Source organism: Gorilla gorilla, chromosome 7, assembly GCF_029281585.2.
Source record: "Gorilla gorilla gorilla isolate KB3781 chromosome 7, NHGRI_mGorGor1-v2.1_pri, whole genome shotgun sequence".
NCBI classification, from domain to species: Eukaryota; Metazoa; Chordata; class Mammalia; order Primates; family Hominidae; genus Gorilla; species Gorilla gorilla.
Window position 1 is genome coordinate 78,137,936 of NC_073231.2, and position 22,331 is coordinate 78,160,266.

The 22,331-nt window shown below is 36.9% G+C and overlaps 1 protein-coding gene across 1 annotated transcript in view; it reads right to left on the reverse strand.

The window, feature by feature from the left end:
* Positions 1–22,331, reverse strand: part of POTEA (POTE ankyrin domain family member A) — a 61,203-nt gene that overhangs the window by 6,254 nt on the left and 32,618 nt on the right. Inside the window, exons 10-12 of the mRNA XM_055348053.2 lie at positions 16,129–16,159; positions 15,710–15,851; positions 521–734 (exon numbers count right to left, since the gene is read on the reverse strand). Of these exons, the coding sequence (XP_055204028.2) occupies positions 521–734; positions 15,710–15,851; positions 16,129–16,159 (387 nt within the window). The remainder of the gene's footprint in view (positions 1–520; positions 735–15,709; positions 15,852–16,128; positions 16,160–22,331) is intronic.

The following is a 22,331-nucleotide window of genomic DNA, read 5'->3' on the forward strand; positions in this document are numbered from 1 at the left end:
TGAAAAATTTCAAAAGTTAGCCAGGCATGGGGGCGTGTGCCTACAGTCTGAGCTGCTTAGGAATTTGAGGCAAGAGGATCCCTTGACCCCAAAAGTTCAAAGTTGTAGTAAGCTGTGTTTGAACCAGTGCACTGCAGCCTCAGTGACAGAGCAAAATTCTAATAATAATATCTAATAATAATCATAATAATAATAATGATAATAATAGTAATAATAAAAAGTATTTCTTGCAGCATTAATTCTAATACAAAAGAATCGAAAACCCCAAATTCTATTTGTTAAATAATGAGATTTCTATATGGTAAACTTCTAAATAGCCATTAAAATCACAATTTAAAAGCATATGCAATAAATAAAAGAAGCACAGTTAAGAATTTGTTGTATTATTTCCAAGATTTTCATACTCCGTAAGACCAAGACGTTTTCTCCCATTAAGCCCCAGAAAGTCAGCAATCACAATTCTCACATATATATTTAGAATAAAGAGTTAAAATATTTCTCTAAAACTAGAATGTCATACCTCAAACTGCAGCGTTCTTGCTCACATTCACCTTTCTGATGAGCTAACTGTAATTGTGTTTCTTTTGCCTCAGACAGCTCTTTTTGTAGTACATGAACCATATTTTCCACTTGTTCAATTTCTACTGTAAGTTGCTCATAGTGGCTATTTTTGAGTTCTAGTAAGTGTTCATCTGAAATAACTGCATCCTGGATTTTTGATAGGCTAGCAGAATCTGCACTGGGGAGAAACAAGGTGGAAATAAAATATATGAGTAGTTTTTGGATATAAAGTCCCATGCATTTTAACCTTCACCCATCCATACACCAAACAAATATGCACTGAGTTCCTACCATGGGGAACACAGTCTACTGAGCTCTGCAGATAAAACAAACAGTAACTCTGCTCTTGTTTAGCTTTAGGTGTAGTGAACAAAAAATACAAAGAAGTGAAATTACAAATTCAGATAGATGGTGCAAGAAAACAGTTCTATGATCACACAGGATTTGATCTATACTGGGCTCAGGAAGATTTCCCTGGGGAAGAGAGGGCTACATTGAGAAATGAAGGGTGAGAAGGAAGCTGTTAAGTAAAGGGGGTAGAAAAGCATTCTAGCTAGTCTATGTCATGTACTGAAGCTCTGCTGCAGTCTGCTTCTGGCCATGATGGAGCAGCAGATACTGATTTACCTTCTCACTTAAAACAAAACCAAAAAAGACAAAATACATACTACCACGATTTTCAAGAACATGGATTTCAGGTAATGAAGACAATGATCCCTGTAAGATAGGAAACAAGTGAAATAAGCCTTACAAACACCCCAGCCCCCTGACTTGACAAAGTTTCCAGGCCATGACAATGGAAGGAAAAAAAACTGAGGTAGAGTCTACCAAAAACTGAGGTAGAGCCCACCAGATTCTCTGAGTTCGAACAATGAAGCTGAGAATCTCAAAAAACCAAGGCAGACAGAAATCACAGAATACTTGAAAGGAGACAGCAGTAAAGGGAAAGAACACTGGAGATCTGCAAAAACACCCTCTTGGGTATTTATTTAGCAGAATAATGAACAGTATATTTGTCCTAGGAAACTACTTGAGACCAGGGGGAAAAAATTCTTAAAAAATTGTAAGAAACAGTGCCTGTTGCTCACAATGTACCAGGAAGAGTGTCCATTCCTCTGAATGATACTGAGAAAACTCAAGACTTCACAGGGCAAAGAATAGAGTTATCAGAAACATCTTGATTCAGGAGTGGAAAATTAGACCAAATCATAAAGCAAGACCAGAAAGATCAAGTTGTTTATAAGTCAACTGTGTCCCCAAATAAATCTCAAGTAGAGACATGGAAGATATTTTTTGAAAGAAAATTACACTAGTAGGAATTCAAATTAAAATGTCAGGACTGGGCCAGTTATGGTGGCTCATGCCTGTAATCCCAGCATTTTGGGAGGCCGAGGCAGGTGGATCACTTGAGGTCAGGAGTTCGAGACCAGCCTGGCCACCATGGTGAAATCCCATCTCTACTAAAAATACAAAGAAATTAGCTGGGCATCATGGCAGGCACCTGTAACCCCAGCTACTCAGGAGGCTGAGGCAGGAGAAGGAATGGCTTGAACCTGGGAGGCAGAAGATGCAGTGAGAGGTGATTGAGCCATTGCTCTCCAGCCTGGGCAATGGAGTCAGACTTTGTTTCAAAAAACAAACAAACAAAAAAAAAAACAAAGTCATGACTGAAAAGGACACTGGGTAGAAGTAAATACAGACTAGATACCACAAAAGAAAAGATTCATAAATTTGGGACATCAGAGAATTATGCAAAAACTTTAAGCAATAATATACATGTCCCCAAAGAGGAAGGGAGAGACAATGACAAAACATAAAGAGAAAATGAACAGAAACTTTCTAAACTTAATGAAAACCATAATTCCACAAATCCAGGAAGAATCTGGCTGGGAGAGAGGAAATGAAAGCATACTATTCTGATTTTCTTATGCCATATGTGATATGATATAATATTGTCTGAAAGTGAACTGTGATAAGTTAAAATCATACAGTACAAATTGTAATGCAACCATGAAGATAGCAAAAAAAAATTAGAGCCAATAAGCCAAAAAATGAGAGATAAAACTAAACCATAAAAGTTACATAACTAATTGAAAGGAAATTAGAAAAAGAAGGGAACAAAGAATAGCTGGGACTAATGAAAATCAAACAGCATGATGACAGATAAACTTAAATATTAATATATCAATAATCACATTATAAATGAAATGGGCCTAATAACCTAAATTAAAAGACAAATTGTCAAACTGTATAAAAAGCAAGATCCTACTCCATGCTACCTATAAGAAACACACTTTAAATATAAAGACACAAATTGGTTAAAAGGAAGAAAAATATATCCCATGCAAACAGATGACAAAAGAAATCTAATCAGGAATCGTTATATTAATACTAAAGTAGATTTCACAACAAAAAAATATTACTAGTTATAAACAACATCATTTCAGAATGATAAAATATTTAGTTACTCAAGAACACATAATCTTAAATGTTTATGTACCTGGTAACATAACGGCTTCGAAATATGAGCTAAAAACTGATAGAAGAAATTGACAAATTCACAGGTATAGTGTGAGATTTCAATATTGCGTGCTGAATACATGATAAAACAAGGAGGCAGAAAATCAGCAAGACAAGAGTAGACTTGAAGAACACTATGCTTCTCAAGTACCCTTGGAACACTTAGCAAAACAGACCGCATTCTAGGCCATACAATAAATCTTCATGAAAGTATTAAGTCAAAAGTATTTAAGTCATACAAAGTATGGTCCCTGACCACAAAAGAATAAAATTAGAAATCAGTAACAAAATAGCTCATCAAAATACTCAAAAATTTGGAAACAAAGTAACAAATATCTAAATAATCCTAGGCAAAGTGGTGACACAAAGAGAAATTGGAAACTATTTTGAACTGAATAAAAATGAAAATAGTACATGTTAGACTTTGTGGAATATAGCTACAACAGTTCCTAAATGAAAAGTTAGCACTGAATGTCTATACTGGAAGACACTCAGATCAATAGCCTTGACTTCTATGTTTATTGCGGCATTATTCACAATAACAAAGACTTGGAACCAACCCAAATGTCCAACAATGATAAACTGGATTAAGAAAATGTGGCACATATACACCATGGAATACTATGCAGCCATAAAAAATGATGAGTTCATGTCCTTTGTAGGGACATGGATGAAATTGGAAATCATCATTCTCAGTAAACTATCGCAAGAACAAAAAACCAAACACCGCATATTCTCACTCATAGGTGGGAATTGAACAATGAGATCACATGGACACAGGAAGGGGAATATCACACTCTGGGGACTGTGGTGGGGTGTGGGGAGGGGGGAGGGATAGCATTGGGAGATATACCTAATGCTAGATGACGAGTTAGTGGGTGCAGCGCACCAGCATGGCACATGTATACATATGTAACTAACCTGCACAATGTGCACATGTACCCTAAAACTTAAAGTATAATTAAAAAAAAAAAAGAAAGTAAAAAAGGTCTCGACACAGTGGCTCATGCCTATAATCCCAGCACTTTGGGTGGCCTAGGTGGGTGGGTCATGAAGTCAGGAGTTCGAGTCCACCCTGGCCAATATGGTGAAACCCCATCTCTACTAAAAATACAAAAATTAGCTGGGTGCAGTGGTGCACACCTGTAGTCCTAGCTGCTTAGGAGGCTGAGGCATGAGAGTTGCTTGAATCCAGAGGCAGAGGTTGCAGTGAGCTGAAATCACACCACTGCACTCCAGGCTAGATGACAGAGTGAGACTCTGCCTCAAAAACAAACAAACAAAAAAAAAGTAAGTAAAAAAGAAGAAACTACAAAAAAAGAGAGAGCAAATTAAACCCAACAGAAGCAGAGAAAATAATGAACATCAGAACATAGTGTGAACATTTTTGTCCTCCCAAAACTCATATGCTGAAACTTAATCACAGAGGTGATGTTATTAGAAACTGCAGCTTTGTGGAGGGGATAGCTCATGGAATCCAAGCCTTAATGCATGGGATTAGTGCCCTTATGTAAGAGACCCCAGAAAGCTCATTCACCCCTTCTGCCATATGAAGCACACAGGCAAAAAAAGGGAACATAGAAATCAGGAATTTGTCCCTCACCAGACACTGAATCTTCTGGCACCTTGATCTTGGACTTTGCAGCCTTTAGGAATGTATGAAATCAGTTTCTGTTCTTTATAAGCTACCAAGTCTATGGTATTTTGTGATAGCAGGCCAAACCGATGATGACATCAAAGATGAAACAGGAGAACAATAGGGAAAATCAATAAAACCAAATACTTTGAGGTCATCAGTGGAAGTGATAAACCTTGACCTAGCCAGGCTGATCATAAAAAAGAGAACAAATTACTAACTTCAGAGATAATTAATGTAACATTTTTATACATTCTACAGATATTAAAAGAATAGCAAGATAATAGTGTAAGCTTTATGTAACTAACCATGACTACTTAGATTAAGTGGGCACATTCCTTAAAAAATAAAAATTACCAAAGCTCAATCAAGAAGAAATAGATAATCCAAATCACCCTATATCTATGAAAGAAAATAAAGTTGAGAAAACTCCAGGCCCAGATAGCTATGCTAGTGAATTCTATCAAACAGTTTAGGCAGATGTAATATAATTTTACACAACCTCTCTCCCAAATAATAAAGAGGAGAAATACAACACAACTCATTCTATAATGCTAGCATTACCCTGAACCAAACAATGATATTACAAAAAAGAAAACTCCCTCATGAACATTGACAAAAAATTTCACAAATTTCTGAAGCAACCAAGATACCTTGCAATAGGTGAGTGAACAACCTCTGGTACACTTACACAATGAACTATTATTCAGTTCTAAACAGAAATGAGCTATCAGGTCATGAGAAGACATGATGGAAACATAAACGCATATTACTAAGTGAAAGATGCCAATCTGAAGGCTATGCACTGTATGATTTCAGCTATATGACATTGTAGAAAGGGCAAAACTATGGATACAGTAAAAAGATCAGTGGTTACCTGTGGTTGAGGAGGGCATGAAAGGGCAGATAGGTGAAACATAAATAAATTTTAGAGCAGTAAAATTACTTTGTACAATACTATAATGATGAATATCGGTCCTTTCCAAACCTACGGAATGTACAACACCAAGAGTGCATACTAATATAAACTATGAAATCTGGATGATTATGACATGCCATTTTGGTTCATCAATCACATCAACTGTACCACTATAGTGAGAGATACTGATAAAGGGGGAAGCTATGCATGTCTGTGGACAGGAAGCGCAGACAATCTCTGTACCTTACTTTCAATGTTGCTGTGAACCTAAAACTACATTTACATAGACTTTCCAAATTTTCTAAACAGAATTTTGGCAAACTGAATACAAATAAATATAGGGTCTCATTTTTTTGCCCAGGTTGGTCTCGAACTCCAGCTTCAAGCAATCCTCCTGCCTTGACCTCCCAAAGTACTAAAATTACAAGCATGAGCCACCGTGTCTGGCCCCAATGATATACTTTTTAAAAGCCTACATCCTAAGAAAATAGGTTTTATTCTAAAATGAAAGGTTGGTTTAACATTAAAATATCAGTTATTCACCCCATTAAAAAACTAAAAGAGAAGAACCTTATGATTATATCAGTAAAGACATTTGATAAAATTCAACTTCATTCTTGATTTAAAAAGAAAAAAAAAACTCAGCAACCTAAGAATACAAATGAACTTCATCAGCATGATACAAAGCATCTATAATAAACCTACAGTTAATGTGTATCATGATGACAAACTGAATGCTTTCCCCATATCAGGAACGACACAATAATGCCTGCTTTCAACACTTTGGTAAGCATTGTGCTAAAGATTCTAGCCAGTGCTGTCAGACAAGAAAAATAAATAAAAGTTATCCAGGTTGGAAAGAAGAAGTAAAACTGTCTTTATTCACAACCATGATCACATAATAGGAGCAGATAAACTACAGCCTCTGGGCCAGCTTGTTGTTTTTGTAAATAAAGTTTTATTGGAACACAGCTGAGTTTATTAATGTATGTATCCTCCCTGACTGCTCTCATACTACAATGGCAGAGTTGACTAGCTGCAACAGAGACTGCTTTGCCACAAGTCTAAAAGACTTCCTATCCATAGTAAGAAAGTAGTTTGAGAATGAAAAGATTTGATAATCTTTGTTGTATATATAAAATCTGATCAAATCTACCAAAAAAGCTACTAGAACTAATAAGTAAGTCTAAGTTTAGCAAGGAGGGAGGATACAAAAATCAACATACAAAAATCAGCTGTATTCCTATATCCTAGCAGTAAACAATCAACTTGAAATTTTTTTAAATGTCATTTATAACTTCATTAAAAAATGAGATACAGATGAATCTGATAAAATAAGGAAACACCAAGGCTGGGCAAGGTGGCTCATGCCTGTAATCCCAGCATTTTGGGAAGCCAAGCCAGGAGGATTACTTGAGTTCAGGAATTTAAGACCACTCTGAACAAAATGGTGAAACCCCATCTCTACTAAAAATACAAAACTTAGCTGGGTGCAGTGGCTCATGCCTAAAATCCCAGTTACTTAGGAGGCTGAGGCAGGAGAATCATTTGAACCCAGGAGGCAGAGGTTGCAGTAGGCCAAGATCGAGGCACTGCAATCCAGCCTGGAGTGAAACTGTCTCAAAAAGAAAGGAAACACATATTTTAAAACCTATAAAATATTACTGAGAAAATTAAATTTGACCTATATAAATAGAAACCATTTCACAGGAGTCAAAAAATGCATTCTCATTAAAATGTCAATCTTCCCCCAATTAATGTATAGATTCATCACAAACTCAGTGTAATTTCCAGCACAGCAGGCTTTTAAAAAAATTAACTATCTGGGAGAGGGGTGGAGCCAAGATAGCCAAATAGGAACAGCTCCAGTATACAGCTCCCAACGTGAGACATGCAGAAGATGGGTAATTTCTGCATTTCCAACTGAGGTACTGGGTTCATCCCACAGAGGAGTGCTGGACAGTGGGTGCAGCACACCATGCGTGAGCCAAAGCAGGGCGAGGCATCACCTCACCGGGAAGCACAAGGGGTCAGGGAATTCCCTTTCCTAGTGAAAGAAAGGGGTGACAGATGGCACCTGGAAAATCAGGTCACTCCCACCTTAATACTTTGCATTTCCAATGGGCTTAACAAATGGCACACCAGGAGATTATACCCCACACCTGGCTGAGAGGGTCCTATGCCCACGGAGCCTCACTCATTGCTAGCACAGCAGTCTGAGATCAAACTGCAAGGCAGCAGTGAGGCTGGGGGAGGGGCGCCCACCATTTCTCAGGCTTCAGTAGGTAAACAAAGCTGTCAGGAAGTTCTAACTCGGTGGAGCCCACCACAGCTCAAGCAGGCCTGCCTGCCTCTGTAGGCTCCACCTCTGGGGGCAGGGCACAGACTAACAAAAGGCAGCAGTAACCTCTGCAGACTTAAAAGTCCGTGTCTGACAGCTTTGAAGAGAATAGTGGTTCTCCCAGCACACAGCTTGAGATCTGAGAATGGGCAGACTGCCTCCTCAAGTGGGTCCCTGACTGCTGAGGAGCCTAACTGGCAGGCACCCCACAGTAGGGGCGGACTGACAAGTCACATGGCCGGGTACTCCTCTGAGACAAAACTTCCAGAGGAACGATCAGGCAGCAGCATTTGCCGTTCACCAATATCCGCTGTTCTGCAGCCACTGCTGCTGATACCCAAGCAAAGAGGGTCTGGAGTGGACCTCCAGTAAACTCCAACAGACCTGCAGCTGGAGGTCCTAACTGTTAGAAGGAAAACTAACAAACAGAAAGGACATCCACACCAAAACCCCATCTGTATGTCACCATCATCAAAGACCAAAGGTAGATAAAACCACAAAGATGGGGAAAAAACAGAGCAGAAAAACTGGAAACTCTAAAAATCAGAGCTCCTCTCCTCTTCCAGAGGAACACAGCTCCTCACTAGCAATGGAACAAAGCTGGACGGAGAATGACTTTGACGAGTTGAGAGAAGAACGCTTCAGAAGATCAAACTATTCTGAGCTAAAGGAGGAAGTTGGAACCAATGGCAAAGAAGTTAAAAACCTTGAAAAACAATTAGATGAATGGCTAACTAGAATAACCAGTGAAGAGAAGTCCTTAAAGGACCTGATGGAGCTGAAACCCAAGGCATGAGAACTATGTGACAAATGCACAAGCCTCAGTAGCTGATGCGATCAACTGGCAGAAAGGGTATCAGCAATGGAAGACAAAATGAATGAAATGAAGTGAGAAGAGAAGTTCAGAGAAAAAAGAATAAAAAGAAATGAACAAAGCCTTCAAGAAATATGGGACTATGTGAAAAGACCAAAACTATGTCTGATTGGTGTACCTGAAAGTGATGGGAAGAATGGAACCAAGTTGGAAAACACTCTGCAGGATATTATCCAGGAGAACTTCCCCAATCTAGCATGGCAGGCCAACATTCAAATTCAGGAAATACAGAGAATGCCACAAAGATACTCCTCGAGAAGAGAAATTCCAAGACACATAATTGTCAGAATCACCAAAATTGAAATGAAGGAAAAAACGTTAAGAGCAGCCAGAGAGAAAGGTCAGGTTAACAACAAAGGGAAGCCCATTAGACTAACAGCTGATCTCTCAGCAGAAACTCTACAAGCCAGAAGAGAGTGGGGGCCAATATTCAACATTCTTAAAGAAAAGAATTTTCGACCCAGAATTTCATACCCAGCCAAACTAAGCTTCATAAGTGAAGAAGAAATAAAATACTTTACAGACAAGCAAATGCTGAGAGATTTTGTCACCACCAGGCCTGCCCTAAAAGAGCTCCTGATGGAAGCACTAAACATGGAAAGGAACAACCAGTACCAGACACTGCAAAAACATGCCAATTTGTAAAGACTATCAAGGCTAGGAAGAAACTGCATGAACTAACGAGTGAAATAAACAGCTAACATCATAATGACAGGATCAAATTCACACACAACAATATTAACCTTAAATATAAATGGGCTAAATATTCCAATTAAAAGACACAGACTGGCAAATTGGATAAAGAGTCAAGACCCATCAGTGTGCTGTATTCAGGAAACCCATCTCACGTGCAGAGACACACGTAGGCTCAAAATAAAGGGATGGAGGAAGATCTAACAAGCAAATGGAAAACAAAAAAAGGCAAGGGTTGCAATCCTAGTCTCAGATAAAACAGACTTTAAACCAACAAAGATCAAAAGAGACAAAGAAGTCCATTACATAATGGTAAAGGGATCAATTCAACAAGAAGAGCCAACTATCTTAAATATATATGCCACCAATACAAGAGCACCCAGATTCATGAAGCAGGTCCTTAGTGACCTACAAAGAGACTTAGACTCCCACACAATAATAATGGGAGACTTTAACACCCCACTGTCAACATTAGACAGATCAACGAGACAGAAAGTTAACAAGGATATCCAGGAATTGAACTCAGCTCTGCACCAAGCAGACCTAATAGACATCTACAGAACTCTCCACCCCAAATCAACAGAATATACAATCTTTTTAGCACCACACCACACCTATTCCAAAATTGACCACACACTTGGAAGTAAAGCACTCCTCAGCAAATGTAAAAGAACAGAAATTATAACAAACTGTCTCTCAGATGACAGTGCAATCAAAGTAGAACTCAGGATTAAGAAACTGACTCAAAACCGCTAAATTACATGGAAACTCAACAACCTGCTCCTGAATGACTACTGGGTACATAACGAAATGAAGGCAGAAATAAAGATGTTCTTTGAAACCAGAGAGAAAAAAGTCACAACATACAAGAATCTCTGGGACACATTCAAAGCAGCGCGTGGAGGGAAATTTACAGCACTAAATGCCCACAAGAGAAAGAAGGAAAGATCTAAAATTGACTCCCTAACATCACAATAAAAGAGAACTAGAGAAGCAAGAGCAAACACATTCAAAAGCTAACAGAAGGCAAGAAATAACTGAGATCAGAGCAGAAATGAAGGAAATAGAGACCCAAAAAAACCCTTCAAAAAATCAACGAATCCAGGAGCTGGTTTTTTGAAAAGATCAAAAAAATTGATAGACCACTAGCAAGACTAATAAAGAAGAAAAGAGAGAAGAATCAAATAGATGCAATAAAAAATGATAAAGGGAATGTCACCACCAATCCCACAGAAATACAAACTACCATCAGAGAATACTATAAACACCTCCATGCAAATAAACTAGAAAATCTAGAAGAAATGGATAAATTCCTCAAAACATACACCCTCCCAAGTCTAAACCAGCAAGAAGTTGAATCTCTGAATAGACCAAGAACAGGCTCTGAAATTGAGGCAATAATTAATAGCTCACCAACCAAAAAAAGTCCAGGACCAGATGGATTCACAGCTGAACTCTACCAGAGGTACAAGGAGGAGCTGGTACCATTCCTTCTGAAACTATTCCAATCAATAGAAAAAGAGGGAATCCTCCCTAACTCATTTTATGAGGCCAGCATCATCCTGATACCAAAGCCTGGCAGAGACACAACAAAAAAAGAGAATTTTAGACCAATAACCTTGATGAACATTGATGCAAAAATCCTCAATAAAATACTGCCAACCGAATCCAGCAACACATTAAAAAGCTTATCCACCATGATCAAGTGGGCTTCATCCCTGGGATGCAAGGCTAGTTCAACATATGAAAATCAATAAATGTAATACAGCATATAAACAGAACCAAAGACAAAAACCACATGATTATCTCAATAGATGCAGAAAAGGCCTTTGACAAAATTCAATAACACTTCATGCTAAAAACTCTCAATAAATTAGGTATTGATGAGACATAACTCAAAATAATAAGAGCTATCTATGACAAACCCACAGCCAATATCATACTGAATGGGCAAAAACTGGAAGCATTCCCTCTGAAAACTGGCACAAGACAGGGATGCCCTCTCTCACCACTTCTATTCAACATAGTGTTGGAAGTTCTGGCCAGGGCAATCAGGCAGGAGAAGATAATAAAGGGCATTCGATTAGGGAAAGAGGAAGTCAAACTGTCCCTGTTTACAGATGACATGATCGTATATCTAGAAAACCCCATCGTCTCAGACCAAAATCTCTCCTTAAGCTGATAAGCAACTTCAGCAAAGTCTCAGGATACAAAATCAATGTGCAAAAATCACAAGCATTCTTATACACCAATAACAGACAAACAGAGAGCCAAATCATGAGTGAACTCCCATTCACAATTGCTTCAAAGAGAATAAAATACCTAGGAATCCAACTTACAAGGGATGTGAAGGACCTCTTCAAGGAGAACTACAAACCACTGCTCAATGAAATAAAAGAGGATACAAAGAAATGGAAGAACATTCCATGCTCATGGGTAGGAAGAATTAATATCGTGAAAATGGCCATACTGCCCAAGGCAATTCATAGATTCAATGCCATCCCCATCAAGCTACCAATGACTTTCTTCACAGAATTGGAAGAAACTACTTTAAAGTTCATATGGAACCAAAAAAGAGCCCACATTGCCAAGTCAATCCTAAGCCAAAAGAAGAAAGCTGGAGGCATCACACTACCTGACTTCAAACTATACTACAAGGCTACAGTAACCAAAACAGCATGGTACTGGTACCAAAACAGAGATATAGAACAATGGAACAGAACAGAGCCCTCAGAAATAATGCCGCATTATCTACAACTATCTGATCTTTGACAAACCTGACAAAAACAAGCAATGGGGAAAGGAGTCTCTATTTAATAAATGGTGCTGGGAAAACTGGATAGCCATATGTAGAAAGCTGAAACTGGATCCCTTCCTTACACATTATACAAAAATTAATTCAAGATGGATTAGAGACTTACATGTTAGACCTAAAACCATAAAAACCCTAGAAGAAAACCTAGGCAATACCATTCAGGACATAGGCATGGGCAAGGACTTCATGTCTAAATAACCAAAAGCAATGGCAACAAAAGCCAAAATTGACAAATGGGATCTAATTAAACTAAAGAGCTTCTGCACAGCAAAAGAAACTACCATCAGACTTAACAGGCAACCTACAGAATGGGAGAAAGTTTTTGCAACCTACTCATCTGACAAAGGGCTATCTACAATGAACTCAAACAAATTTACAAGAAAAAAACAAACAACCCCATCAAAATGTGGGTGAAGGGTATGAACAGACACTTCTCAATGAAAGACATTCATGCAGCCAAAAAACACATGAAGAAATGTTCACCATCACTGGCCATCAGAGAAATGCAAATCAAAACCACAATGAGATACCATCTCACACCAGTTAGAATGGTGATCATTAAAACGTCAGGAAACAACAGGTGCTGGAGAGGATGTGGAGAAATAGGAACACTTTTACACTGTTGGGGGGACTGTAAACTAGTTCAACCATTGTGGAAGTCAGTGTGGCGATTCCTTAGAGATCTAGAACTAGAAATACCATTTGACCCAGCCATCCCATTACTGGGTATATACCCAAAGGATTATAAATGGTGCTGCTATTAAGACACATGCACACGTATGTTTATTGCAGCACTATTCACAATAGCAAAGACTTGGAACCAACCCAAATGTCCATCAATGATAGACTGGATTAAGAAAATGTGGCACATATGCACCATGGAATACTATGCATCCATAAAAAAGGATGAGTTCATGTCCTTTGTAAGGACATGGATGAAGCTGGAAACCATCATTCTCAGCAAACTATCGCAAGGACAAAAAAACAAACACCGCATATTCTCACTCATAGGTGGGAATTGAACAATGAGAACACATGGACACAGGAAGGGGAACATCACACACCGGGGACTGTTGTGGGGTTGGGGGAGGGGGGAGGGATGGCATTAGGAGATATACCTAATGTTAAATGATGAGTTAATGGGTGCAGCACACCAACATGGCACATGTATACATATGTAACAAACCTGCACGTTGTGCACATGTACCCTAAAACTTAAAGTATAATAATGATAAAATTTTTTAAAAAGTTAAATTTGAACTACAAAAAAATTAACAATCTGATTCTAAAACTCATGTGCAAATGCAAAAGATCCAACATAATCAAAATAACCCTTAAAAAAGAAGAAAACTGAAGGGCTGATGTCAAGATTTAGTATAAATTTACAGTAATGAAACAGTGTGATATGGGTGGAATATCTCTACAAGTGCATGGTACCAAAAGTGTTTTGGGTTTTGGAATATTTGCACATATATAATGAGATATCTCAAAAATGGAATCAAACTCTAAACACAAAATACACTTACGTTACATGCACCTTATATGCAGGGCTTAAAGGTAATTTTATGGAACACTTTTAGTAAATTTGCAGATGAAAGTTTGTGTACCTGATGTCTAGTTTGAAATTTTCTACTTGTGGCATCATTTTGGCACTCAAAAAGTTTTGGATTTTGGAGCATTTCTGATTTTGGATTTTGGATTAGGGATGCTAGACCTACGTGAAGAAAGCCAGATAGAGATAGTCTCCAATTTAAGATGGTTCTACTTAGAATTTTTCAACTGTACAATGGGTTTATTGGGGTATTAAATTGATTTTCAAATTATGATTGGTTCATCAGTATAACTCTAGAAGAATATGTAGATTGATGGAATACAACAAATGGTCCAGAAATAGACCCACACACATATGCCAGCTTACTTTTCACAAAGGGACAATAGCAATGTATGGAGAAAGGACAGCATTTTCAGCATATGCTGCTGGAACAGTTAGATATCCACATCCATACAATGAACTTACATCACACCTCACTCATATGCAAAAATGTACACAATGTGGATCACAGATCTAAATATAACACCTAAAACTATAAAAATTCTTCAAAAAAGCAGAGGAGAAAAATCTCTGGGACCCTGTGCTGGACAAAGACTTTTTTTAGACATGAGACAAAAAGCAAAGTCCATAATTAAATGAACAGATATATCACACTTCATCAAAATGAAAAACTTCAGCTCTTTACAATATATTATTAAGAAAACAAAAAGTCAAGCTACAAACTGGGAAAAAATCTTTCTGAAAAAGCATAATAATGGAATAACATCCAGAATTTATTTTAAAAAACTCTTAAAACTCAGCAAATAAGAATAAAAACTATCTAATTTTTAAATCTTTATAAGCTATCCAGATTGGAAAAGATAGTTCACTAAAGAAGATATACAGGTGGCAAATCAGCACACAGGAAGATGTTCAACATTCTTAGTCCTTAGGTCAATGCATATTCACAGCACAGTGACACGCACAATATGCACCCATTGGAATGGCTAACAGTAAAAACTAATAAACAGCAATACTAAGAGCTCATGATGACATTGCACAATGAGAATCATCATATACTGCTGATGGGAATGGAATACAGTATAAATACTTAAATATTTAGTAGTTTCTTAATAAGGAGAATACAAACAGACAGGAAGAGATTTTTATGGATGATGGGCATGTTACCGCTCTTGATTGTGGTGATGGTTTCACATGTGCATACGTATGCCAAAACTTATCAAATCATATATTTTACGTACATTCAGCCTATCATATATCAGTTATACCTCACTAAAGCTATAAATTGCTGGAATAAACATCTAAGACAATGGCTAGGGCAGGGAAAAAAGGGTATTAAATGATGCAGGAGAGAGCTAGAATATTCAGATCTTAACCTAATAGCAATGGCAACTGGTAAGCTGAGTTACAAGGAAGAGACAACATCAAATCTGAATTTTTTTAAATTAATAATTATAGTTTCAGAGTAGACCATGGTCTCAGGAAGTGGGGTAGCAGGAAAAATAGTTCTAAGGTTACTGCAGTATTCTGAGTGGGAGAGAATGGTAACCTGATCTGGGAGAAGCAGAGTCAATAAAAAGGCTGAGACTTCCCTTCACACTGAGAAAGGTACAGTGGAGTTATCATAGCTCTTTGGTATACAATATACATTATTTCTCAGTCTATTTTAATGTCTAACACGTTTCTGAGATGAGCATCACTATCACACGTCAGTGCTCTGTGGTACAATACTAAGCAATGTGTGTGAATATTACTGTGGGATACATTAAAAGGCCTTCTACTTATGCAATGGTCCTACCGTTAAAATCCATTTTGAGTTGTTCAATGAGCAACGTAAAAGTCTCATAATTAGAGAAAAGCAAATCATAATCCTCTGACGCTATTTCTGATGGCCATGTTATGTCATCAAGGTTATCCACTGAATGTATTTGGCTTTTGACCTGTAAGATAAATAATACTGCTTCAAATGTCCTCAAAATATTCATAGAATATACCAGATGTACAGAAGTGGTATTTATTCATATTTTTATATGAGCAAAACCACAGGTGCTTCTTAAAGCAACAGATTTTTCTTAAAAGGGTACCGTTATCAATGGGTACTTGTTATTAAGCCCTTTTATTCTAACTAATTGTCTTTATTAAAAAAGGTTCTCACTTTACCTTTTATAATGTGTTTTTTTAATAATAATGTTTCAGATAATTTACTTTTTACAATACCTTGTTCTTTTCATTAGATTTCTTTTCAGGCCTGAAAAAAGAAACAATTCCTCTTAGACAAACAGTAAATACATAAAATACAAAGAATGTCCAAATCTATTATTTTATTATATAAAATCTCAGCATTTATAAGTTATTTATTCTATCCATTAAGTGTTCAGGTCATTTTTTAACAGGTAATGTAAATATAACTATTTTCCACATGGGGAATTAAACTATAAACAGAAAGAGTAACATTAAAGGAGAAAGAAAATATGATAATAATAATATCATTACAAAGAATTGAATTTAGATCAAGCTTTCTGACAGGCAAGGCAAAAGGAAAAACATGTTACTGATATTATGTGATAGAAAGACATATACCAGGACTTCTCATTGCTGTCCTTTTCAATAAAAACAAGCTTTTACTGGCACTGAAACCTATTTGGAAAACATTATTTATGTTCTTATATGAGGGGAAACCTTTTTTAAATGATAATATTAGCTTTTTCAGGACTTATTATGCAGACACTATGCATCATTCTAAGCACTGTGCATGTGTCAAGCTCATTTTAATCATCATAACAATTCTTTGAGGTAGGTAATATTAGGGCTTCTATAAAGAAAGAAACTAGGCCCAGAAAGGCCATATAAATTTCCCCAGCCCATAGAGCTGGTCAGTAATTGACACAGCATTGAAATCCAAGAATTCTCCCTCCAAAACATGTGTTTTGCAATATGCTGTGAAGGTAATATTTATATTCAAGTGTTTTTAAGAGATATGATAGCAGACAAATCCATATTATCATTCTGTTTTTGGCTATAACTAAAAATTTCTGATTATCATTCTGTTTTTGGCTATAGCTAATAATTTCTGAATCCTGTACTTTTTTTTTCACCTTTTGAAAATTGCAGTGTCTTTTTTTTATATATACATACTTTAAGTTTAGGGTACATGTGCGTAACGTGCAGGTTTGTTACATATGTATACATGTGACATGTTGATGTGCTGCACCCATTAACTCATCATTTAGCATTAGGTATATCTCCTAATGCTATCCCTCCCCCCTCCCCCCACCCCACAACAGTCCCTGGTATGTGATATTCCCCTTCCTGTGTCCATGTGTTCTCGTTGTTCAATTCCCACCTATGAGTGAGAACATGAATCCTGCACTTTTTTAAAAAATAAAGACTTTATACAGAGGCAAGTTTGGAAACCTACTACTTTCAAAAAACTAAAAATTAGTTTTTAAAAGAAACTTATCAATGTCATTCATTTATTTCTTCAACTGTTTATTCATGCATTCAACAAATACTCATTGAGCATACAATATATGCTGATAACATTGCTGGCCCAGGAAAATATGGTTTTGATGCTTTAGGAGCTTATAATCCTCAAGTAATAATCTGCAATAGATTGTCAATAGTTTGCTTTTCTCAACTTCATGAACAAAATCCTTCCCTTCTCCCCAGAATCTAAACAATCATAAAGTTGATACACCTGATATTTTAGAGTAAGTACCTAAGCAAATCATGGCTATTCATGATGCTACTGTCAAAGGTAGTGCAATATGTGCAATTATGAAGGAACATTTAAATTCTATTCAGCATGGTCTAAGTGTGTGAATGTTTATTATAATTCTTTTCAAAAATCTGTGTATGACAGTTTAAGTTTTAGGTCATCATCGGCATGTACAGTTACACTAACATGTTACGCTTCTGAACCAATTCTGAAAAAACAACTCTAATCATAAAACTATACATGAATAGAAGTTCTAAGGGCAATTAGTTTGCTAAAAATCCATAAAAGATAATGAATCAAGCTGTCTAATGCTTAGACATGCAACCAAGCAAACAAAATTACCTTTCATAACCATGTTCTTCTCTTATGGATCATTCCCAACAGTAAAAAATAAACTCTAAAAATTTCTGTTTTGAAACACAAAGAGAGAAAACTCCCTCAAATCCCACACATTTTTTAATTATTGCCCATTTCTATATTGCCTTTCCCAGCAAATTTTCTCTCAAGAGTTGTCTACATTCATCCACTACAGATTTCCATGGCTATCATTTGTTGAAACCGCTCCTAGTCAAAGTCACTAATCCTTATTGTAATCAATCTTTCAACAGCACTGATACAGATGAGTATTTCCAGCTTTAGGAGACTATATTATTCTATTTCCAGGAAAAGTAATCAGTGTTAACATTCCTTCCTGGAGATTTATTTTCTTTTCTTTCTTTTTTTTTTCTTTCTTTCTTTTTTTTTTTTTTTTTTTTTTTTACTTTAAAATTTTTTTAACCTTAAGTTCTGGGATACATGTGCAGAATGTGCAGGTTTGTTACAAAGGTATACATGTGCCATGGTCATTTGCTTCACCTATCAACCTGCCATCTAGGTTTTAAGTCCTGCATGCACTAGGTATTTGTCCTAATGCTCTCCCTCCCCTTGCTCCCTCACCCCCAGGCAGGCCCCAGTGTGTGATGTTCCCCTCCCTATGTCCATGTGCTCTTATTGTTCAACTCCCACTTGTGAGTGATAATATGCAGTGTTTGGTTTTCTGTTCCCATGTTAGTTTGCTGAGAATGATAGTTTCTCACTTCATCCATGTCCCTGCAAAGGACATGAACTCATTCTTTTTTATGGCTGAACAGTATTCAATGATTTATATTTGCCACATTTTCTTTATCTAGTCTATCATTGATGGATATTCGGGTTGGTTACAAGTCTTTGCTATTGTAAATAGTGCCACAATAAACTTACGTATGCATGTGTCTTTATAGTAGCATGATTTATAATCCTTTGGGTATATGCCCAGTAATGGGATTGCTGGGTCAAACGGTATTTCTGGTTCTAGATCCTTGAGGAATCACCACACTGTCTTCCACAATGGTTGAACCAATTTACACTCCCACCAACAGTGTAAAAGTGTTCCTGTTACTCCACAGGCTCACCAGCATCTGTTGTTTCCTGACTTTTTAACGATCACCATTCTAACTGGCATGAGATGGTACCTCATTGCGGCTTTGATGTGCATTTTTCTAATGATCAGTGATGATGAGATTTTCTTCATGTTTCTTGGCCATGTAAATGTCTTCTTTTGAGATGTGTCTGCACATATCCTTTGCCCACTTTTTGAGGGGGTGTTCACAGATATTTCTTATAAAGGACTTATAAATTTTACCTTCTTTACCATCTATTTCACTTAAACTGCTATCATCATCTACTTGTTGCAGACCATGAGTTAGTAAATTGGCCTTCTCAAATATGGGTGTAATCACAGATTATTTTGAGGTCCGTTTTTTATTTTCATGTTTCTTTCTTCATATGCAAGGCAAAAGCACTACTTTAAAAACTCTATAAAAAGCCAATGTTTCCTAATAACTCTATTGACAATGAACAAAAAAACCACAATTTTTGTAAAACTCCAACTGTTTTCCATCTCAATGCACTGATTAATTTTTTTAAATGTTTAGAAGTACAAACAACATAAAAGGAAATGTGCATCCCCTGCTTCAAAAACAAGGTAATATACAATTATAATACATTGTGTTCTGTAAGTGTTGATATATTAAAAAGTTATATTTTAGCACAAGGAAGGCTTTAGAGAAGAGGCAAAATATAAGAAGGGCCCACTAGGGAAAAACAGTGGGAGAAAGCCCTTCCAGTTAGAGAACAGAATGTGAGCACAAAGATTAAGAACATGAAGTCTAGATGCTTACTAAGAACTTGAAAGGAAAAGTGTAAAATACTTGGAAGCTAAGAATAGGAGATGAATCTACACTACACTTGAATGCTATATTAAAAAGCTGGAGTCCACTGAATATGAGCAATGACTGTTAAACATGAAAATCATAATTAGATTTGGGCTATATTTCTGTTTCTATTATTCAATATAATAATGTTTACCTTTAAATACAGTTTCAAAAGTAGCTGTGGCACATAAAACATGAAAGATGAAATCAGGAAAATGTCTTGAGGGAGGATGTATTAGTCCATTTTCACACTGCTATAAAGAAATACTGAAGACTGGGTAATTCATAAAGGCTAAGCTGCACCTTGGCCCCTTTTAGCCACAGCTGGACCTGTAGTGGCTGAATGCAGGGCAGCAAGTCCTGAGGCTGCACACAGTACCAGGGCCCTGGACCCAAACCTATGAAACCATTTTTTCCTTCTAGGACTCGGGCCTGTGATGCAAGTGGCTGCCATGAAGATCTCTGTCATGCCCTAAAGACACTTTCTCCATTTCATGGCAATTAACATTCCGCTCCTTGTTACTTATGCAAGTTTCTGCAGCCAACTTGCATTCGCCCATAGAAAATGTGTTGTTTCTCTTTTCTACCAAATGGTCAGGCTACTAATTTTCCAAATTTATGCTCTGCTTCCCTTTTAAACATAAGCCCCAACTTAAAACCATCTCTCTGTGAATGCATAAAACTGAATGCTTTCAGAATCAACCAGGTCACCTCTTGAATGCCTTGCTGCTTAGAAATTTCTTCCACCAGATAGCCTAAATCATCTCTCTCAAGTTCAAAGTTTTACAGATTGCTAGTGCAGGGGCAAAATGCTGTCAGTCTCTTTGCTAAAGCATATCAAGAGTCACCTTTGTTTCAGTCCCCAACAAGTTCCTTATCTCCACCTAAGATCACCTCAGCCTGGACTTCATTGTCCATATCACTATCAGCATTTTGGTAAAAAAAAAATTCAACAAGTCTGTAGGAAGTTCCAAACTTTCCCACATCGTCCTGTCTTCTTTTGAGCCCTCCAAACTGTTAAAACCTCTGTTACTCAGTTCCAAAGTCACTTCCACCTTTTCACATTATCTTTATAACAGTACCCCACTATCCCTGGTACCAATTCTCTGTATTAGTCCATTTTCACACTGCTACAAAGAAATATCTGAGATGGGGTAATTCATAATGGAAAGAAGCTTAATTGATTCACAGTTACACATGGCTGGGGAGGCCTCAGAAAACTTACAATCATGGTGGAAGGTGAAGGGGAAGCAGACACCTTCCTCATAAGGTGGCAGGAGAGAGAGAAGTGAAGGGGATAGAGCCCTTTAAGAAACCATCAGCTCTTGTGAAAACTCATTCACTATCATGAGAACAGCATGGGGGAAACCAACCCTATGATCTAATCACCTCCCACCAGGTCTTTCTCACAACACCTGGGAATCACAATTTGACATGAGATTTGGGTGGGGACACAAAGCCAACCTACATCAGGGGGCTATCCTTACTTTTAAAATATCTAAATGTCATTATTTATATTTCAAAAATAGCAATTTTTGATTAGTTATGATTTTGTTTGAAAATAAAACAATCTGGTAAATGTTCTTCACTTTTAGCCTCGTATTTAGTCAAAATATAAAAAGCTGGATTTGCCAGCAGAAAATTGTAATTACTTTTTAATGAGGTAAACATGCACAAGAATATCACTATTATTGTACACAGAAGAAAGTGAACAAGAAAAGGAATTTAAAAAGAGAGAATATCACTATCATACACATCCATGAACTGACAAAGAGATTAAAATCTCCCACTGGAGTTTATGTTAGGACTTGAGCAAAAGCTTCTAAAAATACTGAAAACAAAAACAAAACCATTATTTTTAAGAAATAAATTATACAGAGAACTCTTCTGGTTAAGACAAGACTATGTAGCAAAAAAAAAAAAAAAAAAAAAAAGATCTTCCTGAGAGCTATTATTAACCAATTCATCTTGAAAAAACTTTAAAATTAAGTATGCAATTCTGGAATATAAAATAGTTTCATTTTAAAAATAGTTAATGGAAGGCAACCTTTAAACAGCACAAACTTAGAAAAGAACTGACCTGTAGCCATGATAACAAGAAGCCACCCAGGGCAAGTTCTAAATCTAGTCAATCGATCAATGACCGCTGCCCTTGCTTGCCCACCAATATCAATGTGAGCAGCTTGCTTCTGAAAGACAGCCAAGCAGCAGCAGCTGCTCCATCAGAGCAGACAGTGCCTGATCAGTACACCTCTTATACAGCAAGCAAAAAATTCCAACTCTGTTCTTTTTATTTCAAATACTGAAGTTTCATAATCCATTGGAAAGAATTTGTAAGTCCATTAAATTTACCACCCTAATATGTTTCAGATAAAATACCAGTAAAGTTTGCAATTCCTCTGATGCATTTTACCATAATTAAAATTATCATGATTACCAGTAAAATAATAAATGGTGAATAACCACAATAT